Source organism: Thermobia domestica, chromosome 5, assembly GCF_964235325.1.
Source record: "Thermobia domestica chromosome 5, izTheDome1.hap1.1, whole genome shotgun sequence".
In the NCBI taxonomy this organism is placed as follows: Eukaryota; Metazoa; Arthropoda; class Insecta; order Zygentoma; family Lepismatidae; genus Thermobia; species Thermobia domestica.
Window position 1 is genome coordinate 124,339,669 of NC_137458.1, and position 17,143 is coordinate 124,356,811.

Sequence of the window (17,143 nt, forward strand, 5' to 3'; positions counted from 1 at the left end):
AATGCTTTTGAAAGTCCGATGGTGAAAGCTACGTGCCTGCGAAATTTATCTTCTAATCCGTTCGATCCAAAGCGTTATAGTAGTGTTGTTGATTTTGTGACTGAGCGTTTTAGCCAAATCCAAGCTTTGGAAGAATATGAAAACCCAACCATTACGTTGTCACACATCATCACTCTCCTGCTCAAGCGGTACCAATTAGCTATGATGGATTCCATGCCTGATAATATTAACCAGTTCCTTGCGAGTGTACAGTCAATTGAAGGATTGTCAGGTATAACGAATATGTACGATAATCAGCGTAATAAGCCGAAACAACAAAGTGGTGCCAGTGTTAATGTAAATAATGTGAAGGCAGAAACGAATAGTGAAGTGAGCAGTGACCAGAATTTGCGTCCGAATCTCAAACAAGGTTGGAAAAGGAAATTCTATTAACGTGGACGACGTGGTAACTTTAACAGAAATCATAATGCGAATGGGGGAAATCGTTCACAAGGCAATACGCAAGAGAACGTAAGCGCAAACGAAAATAGAAGTGAACCGCAAGGTGCAAGAACACAAGAAAACCAAGCTAGTACACAAAATCCTCCAAGCACTTCGAATCAGAACGGCAATTGCTTTCCAACGTTTAATAAAGGTCCCAAGGTGAACAACGCTAACAGTCAGCAACGTCAGTATACGTACCAACAGGGTGGATTTTATCCACAGAGCGCTGTGCCTTTAAACTAGTTGCGCCCTCCCACTTGGTTGCAAAGGGGAGGGATTCCAATAGTATAAACAGGATTACTTTTCCACACATGTGCAACGAAGAATATATACAAGCGGACGATGATGTAGATAACATTAATGAAGAGGAAGTAATTACGTGTGAATTTGGTCGTAATACTATAAGAGTGAAAATTTTGTTAAACGTACAACCCAAAATTTATTAGATAGTGGATCCGAATTGTGTTTTTTATGGTATAATATTTTTCGAGATGTAACTAAATGTGTAACGAATGTGCATTTGCAAAAAGGAGAGCATATTGTTTTGTGAAAGGAATGTGAAAGGAAAGGTCATCTTACCGGTACGAATTGAAAATGTAGAAATGCCAGTTGAAGTTCTCATTCTTCCAGAGCTGCACGAAGACGTCATACTTGGTGCAAATTTCCTTGAGAAATTAAACAGTGTCATAGATTTTAAGCGAAGTAACTTGCGTATTGAATTTCAAGGAGTTAGTGGTGAAGTGCCTTTGATACAGAGAAATAGTGAAAGTGTCACTGTAGCTAATGTTAATGAATTAAGTATGAGGTAGCCCCTATTGTTGTGTTGTCCGAGATAAAGGACCTTAATGAGTTTTACGCGAAAACAGTAAAAGTGTTTCGCAGTTGGTGCGCTGAAACTGTAAAGGAAAATTAAGCTAGTGACCAAATGGAAAACTTGCCAACAGATTTATACTTTACTGTAGATGAAATAAGAGATGAAGTTACACGCGCTACGCTGTTTAACGAGAACGAGAAAGAGGAATTATTTCAGTTGCTATTGAAACAAAAAAGTGTTCGCTCGTTTTCCTGGCCTGTGTAATAAATTTCAGTACCGATTAGAAGTAGATACAAGTGAACAAGTGTTGCTCGTCCTTACTATATTCCGTACAAATACAAGGAAGAAGTGCATGAGGAGATCCGAAAATTATCAAACTGAGGTGTGATTCGATGTAGTTCATCGTGTCATCTCTTACCGTTGTACGTAGTGTTGAATAAGAGTGAAGCACTGAGAATAGTAACAGACTGTAGAGCTTTGAATGTACACATTAAGAATCCAGCTCTTCGTGTAGAAAAGTTATCCAACCTCTTTGCTAAATTTAGTGGTAAACGTGTGCTATGAACTCTTGACTTTACCAGTTCGTATCAACAGTGTGGTATTACAGAAGACTATGCGATATTTAGCTTTCTTGTTTGAAGGAACGTTATACAAATGCACACGTATGGTTTTTGGAGTGAAAAATGGATCATCTGTATTACAGTTGTTTGAACAAAGTGTTTCCATTGCACTTACAAGAGAAAGTCATAAAGTATATGGACGACGTAGCCCCCGCATACGAAACAGCTCTTGAATTCTTACAGCAGTTAGATGAAGTGCTTAGTTTGTTGAGTGATGCAAATGACGCTAAATTTAGCGAAGTGTATTTTTGGTGTAAAAGAAATCAATTATTTAGGCTATTACGTACCGTCTGAAGGTATACGAAAGGATCCCAAATTAGCTAAAGCAATCGAGAAGTTACCAGTGCCGAAAAACTGAAAAATGTTACGTTCATTTCTTGGTGCAATTCAGTGGCATTCAAGAACGATCAAAGGTCATGCCGTTATCACTCAACCCCTTTATGAACTTTTAAAGAAAGAAAAGAAATGGAAGTGGGAAGAAGGACATTAACAGGCATTTGAGTTATTAAAGGCTGAATTAGTGAAAGATGTTAAATTACACCATCCTCAATTCGATAAGCCCTTCTACCTCGAAAGTGATGCAAGCAAACTTGATTTGGCCTGTGTGTGTTATCAAATTATAGATGGTGAAAAGTGCGTGTTAGAATATTCGAGCCGTATCCTCAACAATCACGAACGAAACTATGCCATTATTGAACTCGAATGTCTTGCGTTCGTGTGGTGTATCCGTAAGTGGCATGTTTGGCTGAAAGGATCAAAAATATACATACGAACTGATCATAAAGGTTTGGTACAACTAAGACACATGCGTAATTGAAATGCTAGACTTATGAGGTGGTCTCTTGAACTTCAATCGTATGATTATAAAATCTAATTCATCAATGGTATATCTAACACGTTGAGTGACTGTTTATCTCGTATGTTACCAACTCAGGAAGACTAAATGGTGAGTGTGAATCCCATACAGGCTGTTCAATCAGAAGTGTTCGACTTAGGTCGGTCTACAATTGCGAAATTATAGTGGGAATGTGACGAATACCGTCCTATCATTAGTTACCTACAAGGGAACGTAAGTGAAAGTGAAAGTAGTGCAAATAAAAGTTCTTTCCGTAGTGCGAGAAATTGGAAACAAAACTACACCTTGGAAAATGGTATTTTGATTTTTCATTTTCCAGACAGATTGAAATTGTGCATACCTTCTTGTTTAGTGAAAAATACTTTAATTGGCTACCATGATCACTACGGTCACTTTGGAAAGTGTTCAATATCATTTCACGTATGTTCTATTGGAAAACCATGCGTAGTGACATCAAGTCGTACATTCTCGATTGTGAGGTCTGCATGAGAACAAAGGCCGATCATCACCCTGTAAAGTGTTTAATGCAATCTATGCCAGCAAAAAATGTTCGTTATCTAGTCTCAGCAGATTTAGTGGGCCCTGTTCCTCGAGGTAAACATGGCGAAACTTACCTGTTAACAGTGTGTGATGTGTACTCTCGTTACATAGTGGCATATCCGCTTCGCCGTGCAACAAGTGCAAGTGTAGCGAAATGTCTCACTCAGTCGTACATGCTTCATCTTGGTATTTTCATGAACATCTTGGTTGATAATGGATCACAATTTATTGGCAAAGAATTTGTGCAAGCCATGGAAGCGTAGAATATCAAAATACATTATACTACGCCTTACTACGCTCAAGGAAATGTTATCACAATTTATTGGCAAAGGATTTGTGCAAGCCATGGAAGCGTACAATATCAAAATACATTATACTACGCCTTACTACGCCCAAGGAAATGTTATCGAAAGATTCCATGCTGATTTGGAAAGAATTTTGCGTGTGTTGTGTCGCGATTCTCATTCGTCATGGCCAGAATATATTGTGCAGGCTTGTTTGTTGTTGAACTATACTATTAGTGCCAGTTTGGGAATAGCGCCACCAGAGTTACATCTTAACATCGAACCAGAAGAGATTACATTATCGCATTTTGGTATTGTGCACAACAACGAAGTGGTTGATAAAAGGAAAGCATAGATTGGAATGGAAAATTGATCATGGTCGATCTACGACGAAAGAAAATTATTCAGCAACGAAATGAAAAACGTTTCTCAGAGAGCGAGAAGAACTTTGTGTGAGGGTGATTTCGTTTTCTTACGTCAGTATAACATCAGTAGCCTCGTGGACAAACGCATCGCGAAACTATGTGAAGTGTACCGTGGTCCACACTTATTGTGGAAGAAAATTGGTGAAAATGTATTTGAAGTAGTAGATCCGCAAAGTGGTAAATACCTTGGATTTCAGAATGTTTCAAGAATGAAGTTGTGGAGATCAACACCAGCCACTAGGAAGATATGGCTTGAACTTCTTAACAAGCATGTGAACGAAGAACAGTTCAGCGATATTTTAGAGAGAGCTAAAAAGGAAGCTAACGAAGATTGCATTGATCAGGAAGAAGAAGAAAAGAGTAAAGAAGATCAGTTGTGCAGTGTAAACATTGAAGATCAAGAAGTAAAAGTGAATTCAAGCTTTATTGACGAAAGTGTTCTGTGGTATGTGCGACACGGTTATTTAGACGAACGAAAGTTGTTTAGTCTATTAGGGAAATACTACTAATAGTGTATCTTTGAAGAAGTAAGATCGAATTTATAGAGATATATTAGAAGTTATTAGTGTGTGTACACATTTTATTAGAGTATTGCTTTTGTTGTTAGAGGAACAACATTGAAGTTTTACCTTGAAAACCTACGACCACGTTTCGCCATGAATTTCATGTGCAATATTTTTTTTCTATAAAACTCTATGGGGTTTCCTTAGCGTAACTTCCTTTTGTTAACCACATCTCTTGTATCTTCGTGGTCGTACTTATAGTGGGTTGGTTTATTTGGATTTTGTGGATTGGCTCTTCTTCATATAGTCGTCAGACCATCCCTAAGATGGATACAGGTTGGCATCTGTAGACATCTGACAAAAAATGCCTCAGTATAAGACTCCATCATTCGAGTTTATATTGATTTATTTCCATCTTCATATTAATATTCATATAATAGTCATCATTAATATTATACTTGTAGGCATTAGGCATATTATGTTATCTATATATTCTTTACTCAGCATCATATCCCATATACGTATATTCAGGTATCAAGTATTAATGTATTGTGTACCATGTGTTTATTTGGTGAAGTTGCATGTAGGTGACGAGAATGGGTCATGTCTATCGTGTTTGATACATATAAAGGGAACGTAGCCAATGAAGAAATACTTACATTTCTTTTGTTAACCCATCCCAAGTCAACTTCCTTTTAACCATGGTCACGCTAATTTACCCTTATCATAATAATTACATGTAACACGTAAAGTATATACATTTTCTATACATACACGAAGAATATAACACGAGGAAGAACACACGTAAGTCCAAACAAGAAGAAGAACACACACATTTCATTCACACTCCAATTAACACGAATGCAAGAGCAGCAGCAGCAGTTTAAAAAAAATGCAAATGATATGTTGAATAAGTCTCTACGCAATAAAGTACAGTACAGTAAAGATAACATATAAGCGTCGGCGCCCTACATTCGAATACACAAAGAAGAAGAAGAAGAAGAAGAAGTCCTAAGAGGAAGGCAGAGAACGTCGAGAACTTCCACCTATGGACCTAGCCCTATCCAACGGCAAGAGGATAGGAGCAGAAGACAGTCGTCGAGTGTTTATTCGATGGGAAGAGAATGAACGAAGAGGATATTCCATTGGACTGGAGGACAATGTGGACAGTGTCGTGTGTGCAGACGATAAACAGTATAAACATTGTGTTCTGTGTGAATAGTGAAGTGATATTCTTCAAACTGAGATATATTTACATATTCATTTTAATATTTATCTTTTTTATTTTTCAATTAATTGCAACAAAATAATAAGTGTTCTATAAGTTGAAGTTCATTCATTATTTGAAGTGTTTTCTCATTTTATTCAAATTATGTTGCAATATTTTAGTGTATGTGTTAAATATCTATTTCTACTATTATTAAGTGAGTGAATTTATATTTGGACTATTATCACTACGACTCTAATGAACAAGTATATATATATATATATATATATATATATATATATATATATATATATAGTAAGACTATTCATGGCTTTGGATTAATTGTTTTAACAAAAGAGACACTGACCAAAGCTTAAAACTTTACTTTATTTTAAATTATAATTTGTAACTGTTTGGGATATCTAGCATATCCTTCTTCAGACACGATCGAAATTAATGAAAATACAGACATATATATAAATGTTAGATAACAACATTTATATATATGTCTGTATTTTCATTAATTTCGATCGTGTCTGAAGAAGGATATGCTAGATATCCCAAACAGTTACAAATTATAATTTAAAATAAAGTAAAGTTTTAAGCTTTGGTCAGTGTCTCTTTTGTTAATATATATATATATATATATATATATATATATATATATATATATATATATATATATATATATATATATATATATATATATATATATGTGTGTGTGTGTGTGTGTGTGTGTGTGTGTGGACTGAATCAACATTTTATAGCAATGAGTGCAGTGTTAACTCAAGTGCTTGTGCTAACTATGACTTAGCCAGTATATACTTCAATAGCTTACAGTGTGTCCCCATCGTACGCAAGTACAAACAATAAGTGTTGCCAGGGTTCTTAAGGTAAACGCATCTCATCAGAACTTTACCTATCAGCTGTGCGGGAGCGATCTGTAATAAACTTATTTGTGCATAATTTTTAGTGTGCCCAGCTCAGACAATTTAATACTTCTTATTTTAAAAGGCTGCTACCTTTAAACAAATAGTGTAACTAATCGTTGTACGTTCTCGCAACGGATGTATATCAGCAACGAGGCAAGCGAAGCAGCCGACGGCCTTGGCAATCAACAGTAGCCAATCACAGCCCTACCTGCGCGTACGTCACTTTGGTAGGTGGGACTCACGTGAGCAGCGGGAACAAAGCGGAAACTGCATGACGTAGCTGGCATTGGGCGCCGAGACACTTTATACGATAGAAAGCATCTTGTAATCGCTGCGATATTGAAATGTAAAATTTAACATATCCGTTTATAATGTAGAAAGCTGAATACATCTACATTATTTGTTGTCAGAATATTACCTATCATTTATAAAGATATGTAAGTATTGTAATCTTATTCTGACCCGAACATTGCCGCCTCATGTTCGTTCGCTTTGTTGTGCATGGTGCAGAATATATATTAATGCTAGCAAATTATTGTATTAAGTTGTTTTTCAGTGAAACGATGCTGAAGTTTTGTCCTATTTGTAAGTTTAAGGTTGTTATTTGGATTTTCGCCGATGTGTAGTTAGCGGTGAAAGAAGCTATTGCTTTTGTGATAACTTGTTTCGTCGTAAACGCTCGGGTGAAAAATTCGATTAATGTCTATCTAATGTAATGTTTGCTCTGCTGGGATTACCATCCTATGGACTAAACATCACAAGGTATGTGAGTGAACCTTTCGTATGCTTAGAAAATTGATGCTACATTTAACAATATTGCAAAAATTTAAGGACTTAAGTAAATTTGAAACAAAGAAAATTTCTCTCTCCTACGAGATAGCTCTTTTTGAGAAAGATGAATTCTATAACTTGCAATACATATACTTAAGCTGTTGCTTTTGTGTGTTGTGTTAAGAAATATACAAATGTAGTTCTTAAAAATATTTGGAAGACTCCTGAGCTTCACCTAAGGGTTGTGAAGTGAATAAGTCCTTAAACGTTTTCAATTTCTTTGAGATAAAAAACTACAAAATGTTCGTTTTTCCATGAACTTTTCAATGATATATCAAATAACATCTTTTTATTTAACATTTTCGAATGCCCTAATTTTCCGTGAGAAGAGGGTCCCTGTGGGACAACCAGCACAATCCATTCACTGCATCCCGTAACATTTCCCTATCTCACTTTTTTCAGCTTTTTCTCTTTAGCCGTTTGTGATTGATAAGAACTGAACTTTTAATTTGACTTCAGCAGTTCACATTTAAATGATATAGTTATTTCGTTAACGGTGTCCTACACGAGAAAAAATTCTACAAAGTTATTTGTTTTTTTCATAATATTTTAAATGATACATCAACTGACATCTTCCGATTTAAAATTTTTGAATGGCCTCCCAGTGCCCTATAAAAGGTGACCCTGTGGGAAAACACAGCATGGCACATCCAATTCACCCTATGACTTTCTCTATCTTACTTTTTGTTTAATCTTTTAATCTTCCGCAGCTCGCGATTTAGAAGCACTTGATGTTTTATTAGACTGTGAAAGAACTTAAGAATTAAATAGTTGCCATTTCGCAAATGGTGCCCTACGCGATTTTTTTTTTTTTTTTTTACAAATGTTGTTTTTTCATGCTGTTTTCAGTGACATATAAAGTACACCGTGATAGGGGTTCTTGTGGGATAAACAACGCGAAATTCAGTGCGCCGTAAAATACCGTATTTACGCGAGTGTAAGATGCCCTCAAATGTAAGACTCACCTCCAATTTTTGAAGGAAAAATTGAAATAATAATAATAATAATAATAATAATAATAATAATAATAATAATAATAATAATAATAATAATAATAATAATAATAATAATAATCTCATGGGAAAATAAAGAAACATTGAACTTATTGCTGGAATTTACGGTATGTTCATGTGCGTCTGCTGGTACTTTTTTTTTTAAAATATAATTACGGTACAGCATTTGCTTGTGTCAGTTTTATAGCAATCCGTTATCGGTATAATCATATTATACCAGTATGTACCCACACACACACAAACAAATAATTATTCAGCAATTATTTAAACTTTTTTTTTTATGTTTTGCCCTCACACTCGCAAAAACATCACTAACACGTTACTGCTTTAATTTTTCCTCATCGGCATCACTATCTTTTCCAATTTTTTTCTACTTTTGATGGCCAAGTACACACAGAATACACATTCTTTCCAGAATCGTGACTAACGGGATTAGCAATTTTTGGCAAAATTCCATCTAATCTGGTCTAAATTTGCATAACTCAAATCTAACACGCACCTTGATTTTGGAGGCAAAAAATCGACAAAAGAGTGCATCTTAGAATCGCGTAAATACGGTATTTCATTATTTCGCTTTTCGTTTCCTCTCTTTATTTTCAGCCACTTGTGATTTATAAGGCATTTTTGGACATTTTGTCTGAAACATACCCTATACAGGGTGTCCATAACCTTTTGAGTCAAATTTATACAGGTGATAGAGGAGTCCAATATTCGTATTTTGAAATAAAAAAAACCGAAGTTTGAAAGCGGCTAGTTCAAGCGCTACGCCATTTTGAAGTTGCAGCAATTTGTGGAAACAAGTACGACGTTTCAATAACAAATGTGTTTATTAATTCGATGTAACCTGCTTTATTGTGCATAACACTACATCTGAGTATGTAAGGTTTAGTACAAACAAACTACTGCTGCACTGTACGTACCAAAAACTCAAAGTAGCTGCACAAAGTGACGACCACCAACCTCAGTGGACATAGCACAACGCCTAGGGAAATTTTTCTTCACTTGCTCAAATATCCCCGGAGTCTCTTGCACAATCAAGCTGGCAGCTAGGACTCTTGCAGGCAAGTCCTCCTCGGATTCAACTGGTGTTCCATACACCAAGGACCATCCTTCCATCGTGATGTATTGGCCGAACTACCTCTAGATGACCGCGTGAGAATGTGGGTGCAACATGACGGCGCACCTCCCCACCTCGATGTGGATGTTCGCTATTATTTAGATACAACCGTCCCTAATCGTTGGATTGAAAGAGGAAAGCTCATCTGGTGCCCAGCGCGCTCTCAGAATCTCAAACCTCTCGACTTTTTTCTTTGAGACCACATCAAGTCATTGTTGTATGAATCGTCAGTTAAATCCAAGGAGGACTTGCTTCCAAGAGTTCTAGCTCCCTGCTTGATTGTGCAAGAGACTCCGAGGATATTTGAGCAAGTGAGGCAAAAAAAAAAAAAAAAAAATCCGTAGGCATTGCGCTATGTACATCGAGGTTGGTGATCGTCACTTTGTGCAGTTACTGTGAGATTTTGGTACGTACAGTGCAGCAGTAGTTCGTTCGTACTAAACCTTACATACTCAGATGTAGTGTTATGCACAATAAAGCAACTTATTACACGAACTTGATAAACACATTTTTTATTGAAGCTCCGTACTTGTTCCCACAAATTGCTGCAACATCAAGATGTCGTGGCGCTTGAACTAGCTGTTTTCGACCTTTGGTTTCCTATCTCAAAGTATGTATATTGGACTCCTCTATCACCTGTATAAATTCGACCCAAAAGGTTCTGGACACCCTGTGTGTATATATTTATTGAGAGAGGGGGAGGAGGTGGTTCGTTAGTTAATATCTAGGAAATGGTGAGAAATTGAGAAAACAAATGGTATTAAATGGAAGCGTGGTCAGAAATAAGGCGGTATGTTGTATATATATATATATATATATATATATATATATATATATATATATATATATATATATATATATATATATATATATATATATATATATATATATATATATATATATATATATATAATGAAGTCTTTGAGTTTTACGTCCCACGTTTATGCCGATTAGGCTAAAGAAGATGGTGATTATAAGAAATGAGTGAAATGGTGGAATAAAGAAAGTGGGAGGAAACGGGAGAACCCCGAGAAAACCCACAAGCACGGTGTTTGTCCACCACAAAGTCCACACGGCGCGAGCTGGGATCGAACCAGGGACCCCAAGCACCGGAGGTGAACGCTGTACCACTGAGCCACCGCGCCCCCGACATATATATATTTTAATCTAAGTTAGAAAAATAGGAAAGATAGTGGATGCTTGGAACTAATAGATAATAATATAAGAAATGAAAAAATCTAAAAATTCAAAAACTGTTATTTTATGGCATTACAAATCCATAAATATGTGATTACAATTTAACGTATATGTGGCAACTTTCAAGGTGCAATATTGTTTCATTTTGACTTCCTCGCAACTAATGTATATCTATAATAAGTAAACCCACTCATTCATTCGATGAATCACGCAGTATCAGATCTCCGACATGTTGGACCTACGAACCCAACACTGGACAAAATGGAGGTGGTTTAGAAAATTCAGTTCTAAGCACTTATATTGTCTTTCACTAAATCTTCAAAACTCTTGAATCTATAAAATCGGATTTTGTACAAGTGTTCTTCTAAGGCTTTAGATTATAGGTAAGAAGAAAAGGAATGATATATCAATAAGTGTTCATAGATATGCAGACGCTAGGTTCAAGTACAACAACAGTTGCAGTCTAAACGACTGAGCACTAATCTTTATAAGGAAGTCTGGAGCAGTTTTAGAAACAAACTGGATAGCGTGGTGTGTGGTAAGCCAGATTCTTGGATTCAGTTTCTGGCCAGTCGCACTTTATCACTCTTTCACTCTGAATTTCATTGCGCTAGCATCCCTGGAGAATATGGTGTGATACGAAATTCCTTATTTTCTTAATATATGTATGAATGCACAATAAATGTATTTGATTCTCCACTTTTCTGAATGCGTGGATGTGTTTAATTTACTTATTTAATTGATGGCAATATAAGTTCTTCGATATTACCAGTTTTACAAGAGCTATTACGTGTAAATACATGTATAGTTGTAAAATTATTTTACTTTCTATAAGTTATCTGCTATAATTATTTTATTTTCTATGATTTCAGGTTTTCTGCTCGAATCACAAATTTGCTTGTAGCGTCAGATATAATTGAAGAAGGAATTGATATTCCTAACTGTAACTTAGTTATTAAATTTGATCTACCAAAAACGTATAGGTCATACATTCAGTCTAAAGGAAGAGCACGAGATGCAAATAGCAAATTTCTTTTGTTTGTTCCGAAAAACGAAGAACAGGAATGCTCTGTAAAATGCGAGTCTTACAATAAAATAGAAGGCTTGTTGAAGAGCGTAAGTACCGGTAGTACTAAGTATACTAAGTACAAAGCTTTGTTTTTGTGTTAACTACTCTTAGCTCTAAATTAGATTTCTAAACCTTTATTTAGTGAAATAATACAGCAGAGATCAAAAAACCTAAAATGAAACTAGATCTTCGAGATTGTGCAGTTGGACGTTTGAACTAGAAGTTACATTGTAATTCAAAATGAACGACGAATTAATATTGGAATCATAAAATGAGAAGAGTAAAGAGAAGGGAGTGGGAAAAAAAACACACATACACACTCTATATTTATTATTTACTCTATCTACCTCAGTTCTAGCAGTAGGAACGTGAACAGCTACTTCTCCCATGGTGCCTAATAATTGTAACATACGAAAATATACTGTAACAGTAAGTAATTAAGTTTATAAAAATCAGTATATAAGATCAAATGGCAAGTTTTGTTTTGACTTCTAAAATGTATGCTCCTTCCGTGTAATTCAATCATCCTTCTGTTGGGGGTAATTGGTTGATGTAGGTTGAAAATATTGTCTGAAATATACATACTTGTTTGTGAGAAGTATTCTGTAGTATCATTTGCTTGAGTAGTTAGAAAGAATTGTATAATATACGATTGTAGCTAGTTCTATCCACATTGTTTTCTATGGACCTTAGTGATCAGAGGCAGATGTAACTTGGTGTTTTTGTATACGTTTGTACTCAGAGAATCCTTTAGTGAAGACCCATAAAAGTGTGAGAGAAACGCAAATAAAAATTTATTGGATGGGTATATAGGCTATCATCATCATCGAGGCTAAATGAGATGTAGACCTACAGTTTGAAGTGGAATCGTAACTGCCGTAAACAGTCTATGATGAAGAAGTTTACAATGTTACCTTTGGGTATACTGTAAATGTAATGAGTACAGATTTTATGTACTATAGTCATTTAATCATGATTCGTAGAAGGAAGAGAAGCTTTTTAGTTTTCAGTACCGTCATTACACTATGAATAGTGTATTTATGAGTAATCTATTTGTAATGTATTTCTTTCACAAATTAAATAATAATAATAATAATAATAATAATAATAATAATAATAATAATAATAATAATAATAATAATAATAATTTCTTAAACTTTTCATCAACTACCCACTAAATCTTAACCAGTCAATATTAAATACGTAACAAACCAAAATAAATTTATATTCTCTTTAGCCAGGTCAGATGGCTATGTTCTTGCAATTAACTAATCTCTATTAAAATGCAGTTTCAAAGAACTCAAAGACAGAATGGAAGCATGGTAGATCAGTGGTAAAATTGCTTACGTCTTTAGTGCTAAAAAGTTGTTCTCCAGGAAAAAGATGAAATAAGCACGTACTTTTTTCCTCAATAACATAGTGTGCTTTATTTTCTCGAGATTCTTTCATTTCCTCATTCCTTCTTATTCCATCAATACTTCCATCATTTTCAATTCTAATTATCATCCGTCTCCTTCAAACCACAACTCATAACCATAAGAGCTAACTAAAGATTTTGAAGATACAAATACAGAGTGAATTTAAAGCTACAGAGGAAATACAGAGTGAGTGCTGTAAACAAAAATGTATTACGGTGAACCCTTTTGGCCCGACGTGGCTTCATCGATATTAAGTTACTCAATAATCAAAATTAAAATACCCGATATATATATATATAACAGACCAAATGTATTAAGCTACTTCTGAAGCTATCTCTTTGGCCCAATGTAGCTTTATCGATATTACATTACTCAATAAATTACTCTTAAAAGACAAAGGGATGACCACAACACAGTAGTAGTAAGATATTAGAGTTCTATGAACAAAAATGTATCAGGGTGTGCCGGATGTGATTCGGCCGGATGTGATTTCCATTTTTGTATCTACGTATTCGCCCGCATAAAACACGACTTTTCTTTTCAGAGTAACCAATGACAAAAATCTTTACAAATTTAGATTTTGTATCCCTGCTCGTTTCAGCATTGTCTTGAGATCCACAAGGACAAAGCAGAACAAATCCAGGGAACGTGTAAATGTTTGTCCTTCATTTGAGAATGGCTGAGACTAACTATAGTTTTTTTTTTCTTCAGAATTCTTTATAGCATTCTTCTTTCTTTAGGGCATGATGTTCTGCACATTCGACATAATGTGACATGTAAAGTCTTGATCAAAAAAATCTTTGCCATCTACCTTACTGTAGAGGACAATATTCTGGTAGCCGTACATACGAAATTCTAATACTACCTTGACTCTAAGTAATAAAAATCTCAATTATCCAAAGAAAGTCCATATTCGTTTGATGTAATTTCAATTGTTGGTAAATATACAGACCTTTAAGAGAGGTTGATGGTCAATTTAAAAAAAAAAAAAAAAAAACTATACATTAAAAGTAACTAGCTTTTACACCTATTGTTATTATGTTGTAGACTAACATAATCTCGGGTCTAAATTTTTATTCTTTCTGGTAGTTGAGTTATCCTCAATTACCTCTTCACAAGAATTGGGGGAAAATGAAGTTCTTATAATAGTAAATGTTTTCTTAAGGTACTAATTTATGATTCACTTGATATGATTAAGTAAAATCGGAGAAAATTTTCAGTTTCGACTTCACCGGAGACCAAATCCAATCCAACGAAGAATTTAATTCCGTATGTTGACCCTTTGTAGCCGAGAACTCTGGTTAAATGGTAAGCATGCGCATTTCGTCGCATGTGACTCGAATTCGATTTCAGGGGACAAGGTAGCTCAGTGGTAGAGCGTTCACCTCTGGTGCATGGGGTCCCTGTTTCGATCCCAACTCGAGCCAAGTGGGCTTTGTGGAGAACAACCACCGTGTTCGTGGGTTTCCTCGAGGTTGTCCCGTTTCCTTTCACTTTATTCATTGCATCATTGCATTCATTTTTCATCATCTCCGGCATAATCGTGGGAAGTAAAACTGAAAGATTTCATTTCATTTTCGAATTCGATTTCCATTTCGAGCTCATGTAGTTCGGATCCCACATTATCCTGTCTAATATACCCTTGGTGCTTAAGGGACGTTAAACTCTAAAGTAACCAAGTGGATAACACGCACTTGCTTTCTGTCGCAGTCTCTGGTTCAATCCACGAGGAGGCGCTTGCTTCAGATACAAATCCCAGTAGTGTTTCGGATCCTATTATCCTGCAATAGATCCTATTATGTACAACCGTAGTGCTGAAAAGGAACTCTAACCAACTAAATCAAATTGAACGTGTATACTTTGTGCGTATATATGTATGTATGCACTTTTTATTCTTTAAATACATTCCTTCATTTTCTTATTTTACCTGTAGCTATATTGACACTACATACAGATAATAAAAGTACTTTCACTGGAGTCCACGAAAAGTTCTAATCAGCGAGATGTTGCGGAAATGGATCATGGTCACCTGATTGGCTTCGTTTCTTACTTTCTTTATCTACTGTCTAGAATTGACCTATTAAGTAAGTTTTCTTTCGTCTGCGCGACGCCGTGCCAATGGCTTTCACAAATTTCTACTGAAAACGAAATGTAAGATTAATCATAATGAAAGTGAGTTTACCTTAATTAGCCAGCTTATTATCACTAATTATTCGTGTTTAATATTTCCCTTCAATTTGCTTATGTTTATATCTACTTTTAAAGCATAAACTATAATGTGTAATATTTAGATTCGGTTTGAATAGTCGACTCCATGGATATGTCATTCAACCTTGTGTTGTGAAATGCTGAAATTCATCTGGTGAAACTAAAGTGTTAAAACAGCAGTTCATAGTTACTAGTGACCTTTTTTGCATTAACAGTACTATTCATTCAACTGATTTAAATCAGCGTTACAGTGACACATATTATAATGTGTTTTAAGAATAGTAGTTCCTTTATTCAGTGTTTTCGAAACAAACAAACAAGAAGTTTAAAAACAGAGTAAAACTCAATTTCCATTTTCTGTCAGAGAACATATTTTTTAATGAATTATTCACATTAATAATAACATTTTTGACTTCTGATTAATTTACAGAAATAAGTTGCAAAACTTTGTCATATTGCTTTTCAGAAAATTTTTAGAAAGTAATTTCTTCGATTTCTTCACTGTGGATTACAAAACCGTAAGCTGTGTTAAAATTAATTTCTCACATATAGTGTAAAATAGCATGTTGAACGTCAAATGCAACTCTATGTTGAAAGCAGTCGTATTATACTTTACTTTAAAATAATCCTGTCACAATGGAATCGTCAAATACTAGGGCTGTAAGATAACGCAATAATACGTTTAAAGAAATCCATATTGTAGCTCCTGAGATGCAAATGTAACTGAACTCTTACTATATTTGACTTTTTGATTCTTTCAGTTGTTGATTGGGGAAAATAATGTAGATGATGCTATTGACCAAGAAACTCAGTCGTATTATGAGTTACCGCCGTATGCACCATTTGGTGAAGATGGGCCGAGCGTTACAATGGTGTCTGCAGTAAACTTAGTCAGTAGGTAATGAAATTATGTTTTTACACTAATTGATAGATTGTTAGATAACTATCTTTCAGTATCATATCAAAGTTATATACAGTTGACTCCCGAATTTAGCAGAGTAGTAAAGGGGAAGATATCCACGGTTAACTCAAAATCACGGTTAATCCAAAGGCAGGAAAAAGAAAAAGAAAGAAAGATAAATAACCACTGTATATTGAATAGAGAAATGCTTCATGATAATTTAACTGTACCGTATTTTCAGGAACTGTACTTTAATAAAGTTTCAACAAACAAAAGAGAAATACGTACACAGAATTTGGAAAATTGATGGTTCAGATTCGGGTTAAGAAAAGCAATCATATTTTCTGTTTCTTTGTAGAATTTTCTTTCTTAAAGAACAATGATCTTATATTACTAACATAATATTGTCACTCAGCAGACTATCTTTTTGCCCTTTAAGTAGTCTAGAAGGCCATTCGACGTGATGAAGTACAGCTCCGTGCGTGTTTAGCTGGCTGCTCCCCACCTTCACTCACCTCACCTCTCTTTCACTGTCACTTGTTGAAGTCAGGCTGTTTTAAAAAATGAGTAAGAGTGAGAGAGACCTGAAAAGTAGTTGTCAACTCAAATTTCATTGTCATATTCCATGTTTTTTCTCTAGCATGTCTGCCGATGATCTTTGCGGTAGATATAAGTCTTTTCTTTCTTTGGCGATCACGGATTAACCCGCTCCCGGTAAATCGTGA

The 17,143-nt window shown here is 35.2% G+C and overlaps 1 protein-coding gene across 6 annotated transcripts in view; it reads left to right on the forward strand.

Moving 5' to 3' along the window:
* Positions 1-17,143, forward strand: part of LOC145686102 (endoribonuclease Dicer-like) — a 323,942-nt gene that overhangs the window by 188,394 nt on the left and 118,405 nt on the right. For all 6 annotated transcript variants that reach the window (XM_081759049.1, XM_081759045.1, XM_081759050.1 and 3 more), the window contains 2 exons: positions 11,695-11,938; positions 16,279-16,415. In XM_081759049.1, the coding sequence (XP_081615175.1) occupies positions 11,695-11,938; positions 16,279-16,415 (381 nt within the window). The remainder of the gene's footprint in view (positions 1-11,694; positions 11,939-16,278; positions 16,416-17,143) is intronic.